Source organism: Pan paniscus, chromosome 13 (assembly GCF_029289425.2).
Source record: "Pan paniscus chromosome 13, NHGRI_mPanPan1-v2.0_pri, whole genome shotgun sequence".
In the NCBI taxonomy this organism is placed as follows: Eukaryota; Metazoa; Chordata; class Mammalia; order Primates; family Hominidae; genus Pan; species Pan paniscus.
Genome location: NC_073262.2, coordinates 110328950 through 110345163, shown reverse-complemented (window position 1 = coordinate 110345163; position 16214 = coordinate 110328950). Strand labels below are relative to the sequence as shown.

Here is a 16214-nt window from a genome sequence, read left to right as displayed (position 1 = left end):
ACCGCACCTGGCCACAGCAGATGACTTTTAGTAAATCTTGAGAGATGAAAAAGACAAAGGAGTGGTAACTGATATGGAAGCACAACTTCAGTGCCTACAGAGAGTGACTGGAACAGGATCAAATTAGTTTGTCTTACAGAACCCAAGGCAGGCTTCAAACTCAGAGGCACATGGCACCTTGGAAGGTAGAGTGAAACATAAAACAAAAGCCAGCAAGGTCAGTTGAAAATATGTAGTTGGAGTCCCAGGTCCACCTGTCCTTCCATCTTATAAGGAATATAGAAGGTTCTGGGCTCAGAAATAGTAGGACTGAAATCTGGGAAATGGGAAAAAAAACTACACACTGAGAAGTGGAACTCCACCTCCCTTTTCCAACTCTGCTTCTGGAAAATGAGCAGCCATGCTTGTACTCCCCAGGTAGAAAATTGGGAGATTCTTCTCTGAAGAAACTGAACAGTCTCAGAAAAGACGCATCCAGCAGGGCACAGTGGCTCACACCTGTAATCCCAGCACTTTGGGAGGCTAAGGTGGGTGAACTTGAGGCCAGGAGTTCGAGACCAGCTTGGCTAATACGGCAAAACCCTGTCTCTACTAAAAAAAAAAAATTAGCCAGGCGTGGTGGCACACATCTGTAATCTCAGCCACTCAAGAGACCGAGGCACAAGAATCACTTGAACTCGGGAGGAAGAGGTTGCATCTTGGCAGAGGGCGCTGAGATCACGCCACTGCACTCCAGTATGGATGACAGAATGAGACTCTCTCAGAAAGAAAAGCAAAGGAAAGGACAGGACAGGAGAAAGGAAAGGGGAAAGGAAGGAGGAAAGGAAAGGAAAGGAAAGGAGAAAAAAAAGAAGAGAGAAAAGACAAGACAAGACCCACCAGATAACAGACTGAGGTCTTCTAAATTAAAGGCTAGCTTGGCCTCCAATGTCCTTGCAGTAAGAATCATCAGTTAACAAAAGTCCTTTCCAATTAGAGAAAGCCAGGGACTATCACACGTGAGGGAAGCCTCCAACAAGAGAGAGCAAAACAATAGGAAAAAGGAATGCATGGGAGTGGTGAAAATTCAGGAGCAAATGAAAACTTTAAAAAATTCTTAAAATACCCTCAAAAAGATGAAAGATTCAATAGAACGGTTAGAGCATAAAGTAAAAGAATGCCCAAGAAGTAGAACAAAAGACTAACTAGAAAATGGGAGAGTGCGGGGGGGGGGGGGCGGGGGCGGGCGGGGCGCGGAGACAAGTAAAGATCAATGCAGAAACACTGGTCTAATAAGCTCAGCATCTGAATAGTAAGAATATCAGGAAAAAGAAGGAACAAAGAAAACAAAATTCTCTAGAAGACATAGTCTACAGACTTATTGGTCCCAATAAAAAGAAAAGGTCCAGGCCGGGTGCGGTGGCTCATGCCTGTAATCCCAACACTTTGGGACGCCGAGGTGGGCAGATCACAAGGTCAGGAGATCAAGACCATCCTGGCCAACATGGTAAAATCCCTCCTTCTCTACTAAAAATACAAAAAAATTAGTCAGGCTTGGTGGCGCGCCCCTGTAGTCCCAGCTACTTGGGAGGCTAAGGCAGGAGAATTGCTTGAACTTGGGAGGTGGGGATTGCAGTGAGCTGAATTCACACCACTGCACTCAAGCCTGGCAACAGAGCAAGACTCCGTCTCAAAAAAAAGGAAAAAAGAAAAGGTCCATAGCAAGCCATATTATGAAATTTCAGGATCTCAGGGATACAGAAGGCACTAAAAAGCTTCCAGAGACATGTAAAAACTGGTTACACGAACTGTATCACACAATGGCAACAGATTCAAGAATACTATAATGAGAACACAATAGAGAAATGTCTTCAGAACTATGAAATTTGAGTGAACCTAGCATTTTATACTCTTATGAAATAGGAAGCTTTGGCTAGGTGCAGTGGCTCACACCTGTAATCCCAACACTTTGAAAGGCTGATGCAGGTGGATGGCTTGAGCCCAGGAGTTTGAGACCAGCCTGAGCAACAGGGCAAAACCCCATCTCTATGGAAAAATACAAAAATTAGCTGGACATAGTGGCACATGCCTGTAGTCCCAGTTACTCGGAAGGCTGAGATGGGAGGATCACTTGAGCCCAGTAGGTTAAGGATGCAGTAAGCCGAGACCACACCACTGCCCTCCAGCTTGGGCAACAGAGTGAGACCCTGTCTCAAAAAAGAGAAAAAAAGAAAAAAAAAAAAAAAGGCCAGGTGCAGTGGCTCATGCCTGTAATCCCCACTTTGGGAGGCCAAGGCAGACAGATCACCTGAGGTCAGGAGTTCGAGACCAGCCTGGCCAACATGGTGAAACCCCGTCTCTATTAAAAATACAAAAATTAGCTGGGCGTGGTGGCAGGCGCCTGTAATACCGGCTACTTGGGAGGCTGACACAGGAGAATCGCTTGAACCTGGGAGGCGGAGGTTGCAGTGAGCTGAGATCGCACCACTGCACTCCAGCCTGGGGGACAAGAGCAAGACTTTGTCTCAGAAAAAAAAAAAAAAGAGAGAGAGAGAAAGAAATAGGGGAGGTTTTCAGACAGGCTAGATCTCTAAATATGTCTGTCTATGGGCCCTTTCCCAGGAAAATGTACTCTGGTACAACTAGGAAGGTTAACAAGATAGAGGGAAACACAGAATCTAGGATTTAGGGGACCCAACACAAAAGGACAGTTATGTGAGATCCCAGATGACTTCAGAGAGATATCCCAGGAAAACAGGCACAGAGCAGTCTTAGGAAAAACCCGTCTATATTTGAAGAGGATGACAAAAGGCTGAGGAAAGCTGTCTCCAAGAGAAAAATGGAACAGATGTGTTTTAGTAGATGGAAAACATTTTTGATGGGCATGTGGCAAATGCTACAACATTTGGGGGGGAAAATAGCTGTTAGAAAACAGCCAAATGAATATAGTCAGGAAATTAATTCCACACACACACAAAAAAAGACATGAAAGCAAGGAGACCAGCCAAGGGTTACTACTGCATTTGGCTGTGTGAGCTAGTGGAGGCTAGGAAGAGACGTGCAGACATGCCCAGATTTCAGAAATATTTAATAGAAACAAAGGATGTACAAGGAGAAGACAGTGAGAATAATATATGACTCAGCAGTGAATAATATCTGTATAATCATAACAATGTAAACATCAATTACTGATTTAATTAAAAATGTGATATATATGGGAGAAATAGAGGGAAGAAAATAAGGTCACGGTGGAGTGAGGAAGCTAAGTTTTCACTTGTTATGACAGGAAGTCAACATATAGTGCTAAAAATGAACTTAGCTATTATAATTTTGTTACTTGATTTTTAAAAAGATTAAAAACTTTAGGCAAAAATATTTAAGGCAGATATTTATACCACAACCAAACTATTGAAATTTAACTTAAATGTCAGAAACCCTTAACAATTATTGGGTACACTAAGTCAAAGACTTTACTGCATATATCTGATTCTCAGCAAAATAGAAATGATTTAGAAAATCCACAAAAAGAGGCCCATACTAACAGTATTGGGTCCCCATTATATTTTTATGGAATCATGACAGACATACTTTTAATTCAACTGTTAATTTCTTAGCTTTCCAACTGTTTACTTACATGGTTTAAATGGTTGCTCTTCCTCTTTTCTCGCACTAAGAATAAAAAAAATTAGCTGATCAATTCTGATACAAATGCCACAGTATAAAAGTAGTTGCTAATCATCTGATTAACAATATACAAAATGAGATAAAATTCCATTTAAAAAATAATTTCCAACAAAATTCATCATTTAAATCATCTGGCAAGATGAATCCCATAAAATAAAATCTAAAAACTTAGTTTTACTTTTTGAACTGACAGATATTCTATTACATGGAAATGAAAGAATCCCTACATAAAAAAGAAAGGGGCAAAACAAATTATGCTAAATGAGAAATTTAGCTAATAGGTTTCCCTGTTGCATATCTGAACCATCATCCAGCAGTATTTTTTAATTCTACATTTACAGGTAGCTTACTTTAATTACCAAGATCTAACACCTGACAGCTCTAAGAACCAGTTTCTGGCTAGGTGCCAATCTCTAGCTGCACCACAATCACTGCAAACATCCTGAACCACTTACTGGTCATCTACTAGTATGTTACTGAAAAAATAAACGGGTCTTTACACAAGTGGAAAGTAAACTTCCTTAAATTTAAATGTTAAAATGAATGTTAACCTAATTGAATATGGTCTATTCAGCACATAAAATCATTTTAACAAAGGCCAGAAGAATAAAAGCTCCAAGAGGGACTTGGACCACGCTTTGTTTCCTATACTGCCTCTTCCCTTGATGCTAGACAAGTATCACAAGCACACACTCCTTACCACTGAAGAAAGAGGAGCATGGGATAGCTCTTCTTTTACTGCTTCCACACTCTGTCTGTGTGAGAAGCCTATGGCTCTGAAAGAAACTGAGAAATACAACTATCCTAACCAGAAATGACCAGCTCAAGACAAAGTCCACACGAGCTTCGAAAATGCTGCTTACAACCCCCCTGCTTTGTGTTGTGCTGCATTACTTCAAATATTATAGAACCCCCACTTCTTGTATTCTTGCTGTTGAAATCAAATGAAAAACCTGGCCGTATATAGCTTTTTAGCAAATAAATTAGGATTTAACATAATTTTAAGGAAGATAAACAGGAGTACAGAAAAATACAACAGTTCTGATTCTCATCCTAAAACAAGCAGGACAAGGAAAATGTACATAAGTTTCACTTGCTGAGGCTAACCTTCTGGGAAACACCATGGGGCATGTTTATATTTACACTACATTAGGATGGAAAAGTTAATAGCTTAAAAGTTCTGAGTAGCATAAATTTGAATGTGATAGGCTCATGTGGTTAGAGCATTGTATAAAAGGAAGCCAAAATCACAGATTCAATCCCTGTATACGAACTGATTTTTTGTTGTTGTTCAAATGAAACCAAGCTGCAGCTTAAATCCTATCATTCATCTTTAAAATGTACTGTTTTGGAGCAAGGGAAAGAGGTCAAAGAAGTATGGAGAAATAAGCATAAATCCATGATACTGGCCAGATGGCTCACGCCTGTAATCCCAGCACTTTGGGAGGCTGAGGAGGGCAGATCATGAGGTCAGGAGTTTGAGACCAGCCTGGCCAACATGGTGAAAACCCATCTCTACTAAAAATACAAAAATTAGCCGGACATGGTGGCTCATGCCTGTAGTCCTAGCTACTTGGGAGGCTGAGGCAGGAGAATTGCTTGAACGTGGGAGATGGAGGCTGCAGTGAGCTGAGGCCGCATCATTGCACTCCAGCGTGGGCAATAAAGGCACTCCAGCCTCTCAAAAAAAAAAAAAAAAAAATCCATGTTACTAAATCATGTGGCCAATTAATTGTGTTATAAAAAGGTGGCAAAACCTGTAAATAGGTCTACATGTTATTACTAAACAATCACAACTAAAGGAAAGTATATCACATATTAAAATCAGTGAACGTATGAAAAGAAAAATTTAAACTAATACATCAGTTCTTCTAAATACCTTCTATAATACACCCAATAAAATAGAAACAGTTTTCAGTCTTTTCCTTGGAAGGAAAAAACAGTATTGTCTTACCATCCGTTTGAGATTTGCTCAGGAAAATTGTGCTTGCCCTTGGATGGTCAGAAGGGTTTGACTCCAAAGCTAAATCTATAGAAGAGGAGGAAAAAGATGTGATACTTTAGGTGAGTAGAAAAGATGATTTCTGAAATAGATACACATCCATTTTAATCACTTTTAACAGTCTTCAGATAAGTTTTTAGTAATAAATATAAAGGAAATAAAGACAATACAAAAATACTCCTGGGGAATGCAAAATTGTAGAATCTCTCCACACACGTGGAACAAAACCAGGCTGTGTCAGAGACTTTTAATAAAAAATCTGCGCCTAAATAATCTGGTACAAATGTTAGATGAATCATACACATGCCCTCCTCCTTCAACTTATCAAATAGAAATATAACCACACTCTCCTCTCTGCTGCTATTACTAGCACATTTCAAGAACAATCTCAAGTAGCAAGTGATGCTGTGGCCAGTTACTGTTAGGCACCAGCTCAATACATCAAATATGGTAAAACAAAGAGTTGTTTTTGGCAAATGTTCTTTAGACAATTAAACGGCTAATTCTAACTCCATTCAACAAGTAAACTAATTTAGTTAGCTGTGGTTTTTTGGGGGGCCATTCATCATGGCAGATTTAAGAGGACTGAATGGAAGTTCTGTGTTCTAACACACAGGAACATGTTAGAAAATGATTAACGTTTGCCCTCAATTTCTCACTTCTTCCTTCTAACAGCATGGTTAATTTGGTGTTTCATCAAGAGTACGTTTTAAAGCAGATCTTAGGGCTGTTTCTAAAAAATTTTGCCCCTATCTATGCCAAGATAAACCTGTCTGTAGTCCACCTTGCACCAAAGTTGGATAATATATTTAGGCAAGACTACAAAACAGACTCTTGAATTTTCATGAAACAAACTTTGCCATAATATGGGATAATAAAAATTGTCACGAGGGGAAAAAAATAAAAATCTATGATATTCTTCAGCAAGGTCCTTTTTTTTTTTTTTTTTTTTTGAGATGGAGTCTCACTCTGTTGCCCAGGCTGGAGTGCAGTGGCACGGTCTCAGCTCACTGCAACCTCCGCCTCCAGGGTTCAAGCAATTCTCCTGCCTCAGTATCCCAAATAGCTGGGATTACAGGTGCCTGCCACCACGCCGGCTAATTTTTGTATTTTTAGTAGAGACGGGGTTTTACGATGTTGGCCAGGCTCGTCTCAAACTCCTGACCCCAGGTGATCCACCCACCTCAGCCTCCCAAGGTGCTGGGATTATAGAGGTGAGTCACCGCGCCCAGCCCAGCAAGTTCCATTTCAAGCCACTTACCTTAACCAACCTTGTAAGAAACTGGGCCAAGATCCAGAGTAACAGTTAAGGCGATATTTCCCAAAACTACATATTAATATAATTGCTCTACTTTTAAAAAAGCGATTTAGTGGTCAAATGACAATATACTCTATCCCTGGCTCTTACAAAATCAAAACGCACATTGATATATTAAAAACTAATCAGTCTAGTAGTGATTACTGTTTAACTCAGCATTTCACAAATTTATCTACCTAGAATCCTTTTCTCTCTTCCAAGTAATTTGGTTAGAATCTTATATGAACACAAGTTTGGGGCTTCCTGGTTAAAATGAATTATGAATCATCCATTTTGATAGTACTGCCAGATCACTAAAAACTTACATACCTAAACCAACTGCTTTGTTCTCCATGGAAATTCCTTCACTGAACTTTTTTAAACTGCTTTTAGAGAAAACTATTCTTATGTAAAAGACCCACACAAAAATTATGTTTGAAGTTTTTCCACATCTTGAAAAGATGATGTGACAATTTTAAGCTATTTGGAAAAATAAAATCATTTGTGCACAAAATGACAGGCAGAGACTTTCACAGCTGCCTCTACCTAAAGCTCCTTCTTTTTTCTTTTTCCGAGATAAGAGTCTCACTCTTTCGCCCAGGCTGGAGTGCAGTGGTGCAATCTTGGCTCACTGCAACCTCCACCTCCCGGGTTCAAGTGATTCTCCTGCCTCAGCCTCCCAACTAGCTGGGACTACAGGCACACATCACCATGCCCGGCTAATTTTTGTATTTTTACTAGGGACTGGGTTTCACCATGCTGGCCAGGCTGGTCTCAAACTCCTGACCTTGTGATCTGCCCCCTCGGCCTCCCAAAGTTCTGGGATTACAGGCGTGAGCCACCACACCCAGCCTCTACCTAAAGCTTCTAAAAGGATTCATGACTACTTCCTTTCAAAAAGAAAGCAAATATACTACCATTTGAATCTAAAAAATAACTGATGTTTACAGAAGAAGCCATATTATGAATCAGTACCTATGTCATGATAAAGTTTAATTAGGAATTTTCAATGGAAGTCCAGGAAAATTAAGTACCAAAATCAAAGAGGAGCAGGCTTCACACACACACCTCCCCCGCCCCAAATCAAGATGTGCTATTATGTATTTAAATATAAGAAAACCAAGATGTGCTACTGTGTAAATATAAGAAATATCCAAGGCGGCTGGGCATGGTGGCTCATGCCTGTAATCCCAATACTTTGGGAGGCTGAGGCTGGCAGATCATGAGGTCAGGAGTTCGAGACCAGCCTGACCAACCCAGTGAAACCCCATCTCTACTAAAAATACAAAAAAATCAGCCAGGCGTGATGGCGTGCGCCTCTAGTCCCAGCTACTCGGGAGGCTAAAGCAGAAGAATCGCTTGAACCCAGGAGGCAGAGGTTGCAGTGAACCAAGATCACACCACTGCCCCCCAGCCTGGGCAACAGAGCAAGACTACATCTTAAAAAAAAAAAAAAATCCAAGGCAACTAGGATAACAGAAATGATAAGATATAGAGAAAAAAGCCAAATCAGCCCAAGTAACAAGCTGGCACTCCCTCAACTCAGGGGTTTTAGGGTGGGCATGTGACTTACAGCTGGCCAATCAATTACATTTCTCTTGGGACTTCCCAAGAACCAAAGGAGAAAGGCAGGGCTGTATTCTAGCACTGCTAGCCAGCCAGGAGCTGCCACCAGTGGCTTCCTCTGCCATCATGAAGGGTGTCTTTTCAGGAGAGATCAACAGAAGAGCAGAACTGACACAAGTTCTGAGATCACTTAATTCCTGGGTCAAGTAGCCCCTAACTGACTATGTGAATCCCTGTTTATACAGTTTTTTTTTTAATTTTTAACTATTTTGAGATAGATTTTTTAAACTTGCAAGTAAAAGGCCTGGTTTATCAACAATACTGCAGTGATCACACTTTATAAAGGTGGGGATAGGTAAAAGCCTCTAGCTCATTCCTTTAATATCTTATCATGAACAGAAATTTGCAACAGTCAAAATAATGCTTCATTTGCAAATTACAAACAAACAAATTACAAATTATAAATTCACAACCATTACTTTAAGTTGCTTTTCTTTTTGAGATGAAGTCTCGCTCTATCACCCAGGCTGGAGTGTAGTGGCCTGATCTTGGCTCACTGCAACCTCCGCCTCCCAGGTTCAATTCTCCTGCCTCGGCCTCCCAAGTAGCTGGGACTCCAGGCATGTGCCAACATGCCTGGCTACATTTTGCATTTTTAGTAGAGACGGGGTTTCACTATGTTGACCAGGCTGGTCTCGAACTCCTGACCTCATGATCTGCCTGCCTCGGCCTCCCAAAGTGCTGGGATTACAGGTGTGAGCCACTGTGCCCAGCCTTAGGTTGCTTTTCTTATGCATGTTAAAAAAATAGCTCTAATCCATATACAACTTAGGTCTTATTTTACAAATGATCTCCACTCCAATGGAGAATATTTACTGTGTAATGGATAAATGATGGTCCATCAAGTGTTATTCCTATACTCTACTCAGCCAATCCCATATTCTTGGGGACTTAGGTACTTACAAAGCTCTGCTCCTAGGAGGAAAACCTTCAATTTTACGGTATTTTAAAATTATTTTTAAAGTCTCCTTAGGAAAGATTTTTCAAAAAAGTGGGACAATCAGATCAAAAGGTCAGATTGTTTTCATCGCTCAATATATAGTGCTCAGTTGCTTTCTAAAGGAGTTTAGGGTATATTAGGATATAAAGCCACCAATTATACCAGTTTTAGCTCCTACCACAGCTTTGGATGCTTAAAAAAAATTCCTACTGATGTGAATGAGGAACATCAGCATGGCTGTAACTTGCATTTATTTATTTGATACAATTTGCTATATAACTTGCACTAACAATAAATACCACACATTGCTATTTTACAGAATGGACATTTAAGCCATTAGACGGTAAAAGTATGCATACACATACCAACACACACACACACACACACACACTGTATCATTTCTGCACTCTCCATTAACTCTTTCCCCAAGAACCTAGGGAGACTCTGATAAATGACACTACTCTATTCTCATTATCACAAAGGTAAGACTGCCAACTATTAAGGCATTAGGCTCCACAAACATGCACATAAAAAATTTAGAGAAATGTCTGGAAAACAGAAACTCATCAATTACCATGCATCTTATATGTGAATGCCTTCAAAAATTATTTTTTTAAAAACTCCTAAGAATGGGCTGAGCACGGTGGCTCACGCCTGTAATCCTAGCACTTTGGGAGGCCGAGGTGGGCGGATTGCCTGAGCTTAGGAGTTCGAGACCAGCCCGGCCAACATGGTGAAACCCCGTCTCTACTAAAATACAAAAAAAAAAAAAAGAAAAATTAGCTGGGTATGGCGGCTTGCGCCTGTAGTCCCAGCTACTCGGGAGGCTGAGGCAGGAGAATTGCCTGAGCTCAGGAGGCAGAGGTTGCAGTGAGCCGAGATGGCGCCACTGCACTCCAGCCTGGCAACAGAGCAAGACTCTGTCTCAAAACAAAAAAAAACCCAAAAAACTCCTAAGAATGTTTGAAACTAGAAGAAATAGTTTTTGATATCATGGTTAGGGGTTATGTATAAAATTGTATTTTAAGACCCACCAGTTTTGTATTATCAATTTAAATTGCAACTTAATTCGAAAGCATGATAGTATGATGGGGGGCAAGTAAGACAAAAAAAAATTAAACTCAGGTCTTAATATAAACACCCCCCTCAGGGGAAGAAATCTGTAAGATCCACTGACATTGAACACTGCTTTTCCTTGAATATATCAGCCATCTCAATTTCACAGATGTTAATTAAAAATGTAAAAATATGGAACTTAGAATAAATGAAATGCATTATTACTAAAGGCTAAAAGTGTTAAAATTATGCAATTGTAAACTGTAAAGAAATTATTTTTCTTGTCAAAATATTAAAGGGAGAGGGCAGCAACCAAGAAAGTAACTGACAGAAGCAGCATATTTCAGAGAAAGATATTGAGTTCAACATATTGATTTCAATATATCCCAATTAAACAGGAGACATTGGCAGTTTCTGGGCCAACTGCTGGGCATCTGTTTATTTAAAGGCTTACTGCATTTACTGACCTGCTCTACCATACTGCACACTGTATTAGTCTTACGGTCCATAACACAAACATTTCAAACCTCTCAACTATGATGTAAACTCTGAGATTTTATCTAAGTTCACACGTTCCACCTATCAGGTAAGTCTTACCTGATGGGTCTTGAGCTGCCCTGCCTCATCTGAGGTCACACAGTACACAGCCAAGCTCCAGTCTCATGCTCACTCATGCCTTGCTTTTGCTTTCCTAGCTTCTGACAATCCTAAATCTGGTTTCCGAAACACTTCTCTACCTCCTTCTATGTCAGTGTTCAGTCTTGCTTTAACTTACCTTCACGCCTCAATCTATGTTTTAGTGATCGTGACTGAGCTGTGACATTTCATATGCTATAGTATACCTTTCTCCCTTTGTGTATTTCTTAATACCACTTAACTCCTTTCTTAGACTTTTAATAATATTTCTGGGTGGAGTGCAGTGACTCACATCTGTAATCCCAGCACTCTGGGAGGCTGAGGCAGAAGGATCACTTCAGAACAGTTCAAGACCAGCCTGGGCAACATAACATAGTGAGACCCCCATCTCTACAAAATTTTTTTAAAAGATTAGTTGGGTGTGGAGGCACATGCCTGTAGTTCCAGCTATTTGGGAGGCTGAAGTGGCAGGATAGCTTGAGCCCAGGGATTTGAGGTTACTGTGAGCTCTAATGGCACTACTGCGCTCCAGCCTGGGCGACAGGCAGAGTTGTGACCCTGTCTCATACAGAGAAAAAAAAAAAAAAAAAAAAAAGTCTGGGTTACAAGTACCTCCATTTCATTTTTCATTATCCAATGTTATTATTTTAACTCTAAAGCTTAATTAAATGAAAAAAAGGTGGAAAAAAGGCAGTATCCAAAGAAGCCCATGAGTCATTCTATAAATTCTAATCCTATATGCCATATATCTGAAATTTACATTCTTGATCTACCAAGCCTTTTTTTTTTTTTTTTTTTTTTTTTTTTGAGACGGAGTCTCACTCTACCACCCAGGCTGGAGTGCAGTGGCATGATCTCGGCTCACTGCAACCTCTGCCTCCTGAGTTCAAGCGATTTTTCTGCTTCAGCCTCCCAGGCAGCTGGGACTACAGGCATGTGCCACCACACCCAACTAATTTTTGTATTTTTATTAGAGATGGGGTTTCACCATGTTGGCCAGGATGGTCTCCATCTCCTGACCTCGTGATCCACCCGCCTCAGCCTCCCAAAGTGCTGTAGTACAGGCATGAGCCACCACCACACCTGACCATACCAAGTCTAATCTTTTTAAACCTTGGAAAACTCTTAGTCCCAGCTACTTGGGAGGCTGAGGCAAGAGGATCACTTGAGCCCAGGAAGTGGAGGCTGCAGTGAGCTATGATCACACCACTGCACTCCAGCCTCAGCAACAGAGAAAGACCATCTCAAAAACAAAAAACAAATTAAAAAACCTTGGAGGATTGGAGATCGCGCCACTGCACTCCAGCCTGGGTGATAGAGCAAGACTCCGTCTCAAAAAAAAAAAAAAAAAGAGAGAGAAGGACTGTGTGGTAGATAGAGCTCCCTCTCCCCTCTCCCCTCTCCCCTCCCCCCTCCCCCCTCCCCCCTCTCCCCTCTCCCCTCTCCCCTCTCCCCTCTCCCCTCTTTCCACGGTCTCCCTCTGATGCCGAGCCGAAGCTGGACGGTACTGCTGCCATCTCAGCTCACTGCAACCTCCCTGCCCGATTCTCCTGCCTCAGCCTGCCGAGTGCCTGTGATTGCAGGCGTGCGCCGCCACGCCTGACTGGTTTTCGTATTTTTTTGGTGGAGACGGGGTTTCGATGTGTCGGCTAGGCTGGTCTCCAGCTCCTAACCGCGAGTGATCCGCCAGCCTCGGCCTCCCGAGGTGCCAGGATTGCAGACGGAGTCTCCTTAACTCAGTGATCAATGGCGCCCAGGCTGGAGTGCAGTGGCGTGTTCTCGGCTCGCTACAACCACCTCCCAGCCGCCTGCCTTGGCCTCCCTAAGTGCCGAGATTGCAGCCTCTGCCTGGCAGCCACCCCGTCTGGGAAGTGAGGAGCGTCTCTGCCTGACTGCCCATCGTCTGGGATGTGAGGAGCCCCTCTGCCTGGCTGCCCAGTCTGGAAAGTGAGGAGCGTCTCTGCCCGGCCGCCATCCCATCTAGGAAGTGAGGAGCGCCTCTTCCCGGCCGCCATCACATCTGGGAAGTGAGGAGCGTCTCTGCCCGGCCGCCCATCGTCTGAGATGTGGGGAGCACCTCTGCCCTGCCGCCCCGTCCGGGATGTGAGGAATGTCTCTGCCCGGCCGCCCTGTCTGAGAAGTGAGGAGACCCTCTGCCTGGCAACCGCCCCGTCTGAGAAGTGAGGAGCCCCTCCGCCCGGCAGCCACCCCGTCTGAGAAGTGAGGAGCGTCCTCCCTCCTCGTCTGGGAGGGAGGTGGGGGGGTCAGCCCCCCGCCCGGCCAGCCGCCCCGTCCGGGAGGTGAGGGGCACCTCTGCCCGGCCGCCCCTACCGGGAAGTGAGGAGCCCCTCTGCCCGGCCAGCCGCCTCGTCCGGGAGGGAGGTGGGGGGGTCAGCCCCCCGCCTGGCCAGCCGCCCCGTCCGGGAGGCGAGGGGTGCCTCTGCCCGGCCGCCCCTACTGGGAAGTGAGGAGCCCCTCTGCCCGGCCAGCTGCCCCGTCCGGGAGGGAGGTGGGGGGGTCAGCCCCCCTCCCGGCCAGCCGCCCCATCCGGGAGGGAGGTGGGGGGGTCAGCCCCCCGCCCGGCCAGCCGCCCCGTCCGGGAGGGAGGTGGGGGGATCAGCCCCCCTCCTGGCCAGCCGCCCCGTCCGGGAGGGAGGTGGGGGGATCAGCCCCCTGCCCGGCCAGCCGCCCTGTCCAGGAGGTGGGGGGGGCGCCTCTGCCCGGCCGCCCCTACTGGGAAGTGAGGAGCCCCTCTGCCCGGCCAGCCGCTCTGTCTGGGAGGGAGGTGGGGGGGTCAGCCCCCGGCCCGGCCAGCCGCCCCGTCCGGGAGGGAGGTGGGGGGGTTAGCCCCCCGCCTGGCCAGCCGCCCCATCCGGGAGGTGAGGGGCGCCTCTGCCCGGCCGCCCCTTCTGGGAAGTGAGGAGCCCCTCTGCCCGGCCAGCCACCCCGTCCGGGAGGGAGGTGGGGGGGTCAGCCCCCCGCCCGGCCAGCCGCCCCATCCGGGAGGGAGGTGGGGGGGTCAGCCCCCCACCCGGCCAGCCGCCCCGTCCGGGAGGGAGGTGGGGGGTCAGCCCCCCGCCCGGCCAGCTGCCCCGTCCGGGAGGGAGGTGGGGGGGGTCAGCCCCCCGCCCGGCCAGCCGCCCCGTCCGGGAGGGAGGTGGTGGGGTCAGCCCCCCGCCCGGCCAGCCGCCCCGTCCGGGAGGGAGGTGGTGGGGTCAGCCCCCCGCCCAGCCAGCCGCCCCGTCCGGGAGGGAGGTGGGGGGATCAGCCCCCCGCCCGGCCAGCCGCCCTGTCTGGGAGGTGAGGGGCGCCTCTGCCCGGCCGCCCCTACCGGGAAGTGAGGAGCCCCTCTGCCCGGCCAGCCGCCCCCTCCGGGAGGGAGGTGGGGGGGTCAGCCCCCCGCCGGGCCAGCCGCCCCGTCGGGGAAGTGAGGGGCGCCTCTGCCCGGCCAGCCGCCCCGTCCGGGAGGGAGGTGGGGGGGGGTCAGCCCCCCGCCCGGCCAGCCGCCCTGTCCGGGAGGTGAGGGGCGCTTCTGCCCGGCCGCCCCTACTGGGAAGCGAGGAGCTCCTCTGCCCGGCCACCACCCCATCTGGGAGGTGTACTCAACAGCTCATTGAGAACGGGCCATGAAGACAATGGCGGTTTTGTGGAATAGAAAGGGGGGAAAGGTGGGGAAAAGATTGAGAAATCGGATGGTTGCTGTGTCTGTGTAGAAAGAGGTAGACATGGGAGACTTTTCATTTTGTTCTGTACTAAGAAAAATTCTTCTGCCTTGGGATCCTGTTGATCTGTGACCTTACCCCCAACCCTGTGCTCTCTGAAACATGTGCTGTATCCACTCAGGGTTGAATGGATTAAGGGCGGTGCAAGATGTGCTTTGTTAAACAGATGCTTGAAGGCAGCATGTTCGTTAAGAGTCATCACCACTCCTTAATCTCAAGTACCCAGGGACACAAACACTGCGGAAGGCCACAGGGTCCTCTGCCTAGGAAAACCAGAGAACTTTGTTCACTTGTTTATCTGCTGACCTTCCCTCCACTATTGTCCTGTAACCCTGCCAAATCCCCCTCTGCGAGAAACACCCAAGAATGATCAATAAAAAAGAAAAAAAAAAAAAAACCTTGGAAAACTCAATTTACACCTCTCAAATTTACATATGTCTTCTCATATGTAAAACAAGTATAATTCTTATACTACCTAACTCAAAATATAGTGAGAATAAAATGAAATGCAAGAGCAATTGCTATAAGCCGGGCGCAGTAGCTCACACCTGTAATCCCAGCATTTTGGGAGGCTGAGGTGGGCAGATCACCTGAGGTCAGGAATTCAAGACCAGCCTGGAAAAAGATGGCGAAACCCCTTCTCTACTAAAAATATAAAAATTAGCTGGGCGTGGTGGCACATGCCTGTAGTCCCAGCCACTCAGGAGGCTGAGGCATTAGAACTGCTGGAACCCAGGAGGTGGAGGTTGCAGTGAGCTGAGATCATGCCACTGTACTCCAGCCTGGGCAACAGAACTAGACTCCATCTCAAAAAAAAAAAAAAAAAAAAAAAAAAAAAAAAAAAAAAAAAGCAATTGCTATATACCACATAATGCACAATAAATTATAAAACAAAGTTTTCACAAATTAAAAGCAAAAGTGAACAGTTAGCATTTATTGGAGAGCCCATACCAAAATAACATCTTCAGCAAATATGCACTTTGGCTGCCTCTGAAATTAAGGGAAAAACAGTCATACACCACCACCAAGAATTCCTTTCAGTGTTGTTGTTTTAAATAAGCAAATACATATTATTTCATACATTACTGTACATTCTCCTCCTTGTTTTTTTCATGTAACATATCCTGGATATCTGGGTATCACTCCATAGCAGTAAAGAGAGTTTTTTTTTTTTTTAACAGCTCCATAATTCTCCTCTGTGTGGATATAACAGTTTATTTTACCAATTTCTTACTAGACATATTATTTCCAATATTTAGCTATTGAAAATAA

At 45.1% G+C, this 16214-nt stretch overlaps 1 protein-coding gene across 3 annotated transcripts in view; it reads right to left on the bottom strand.

Moving 5' to 3' along the window:
- CCNYL1 (cyclin Y like 1) overlaps window positions 1–16214 on the bottom strand; it is a 51062-nt gene that overhangs the window by 25704 nt on the left and 9144 nt on the right. For all 3 annotated transcript variants that reach the window (XM_008974269.5, XM_003820812.6, XM_055109025.2), the window contains exons 2-3: window positions 5618–5692; window positions 3614–3648 (exon numbers count right to left, since the gene is read on the bottom strand). In XM_008974269.5, coding sequence (XP_008972517.1) covers window positions 3614–3648; window positions 5618–5692 — 110 coding nt within the window. The remainder of the gene's footprint in view (window positions 1–3613; window positions 3649–5617; window positions 5693–16214) is intronic.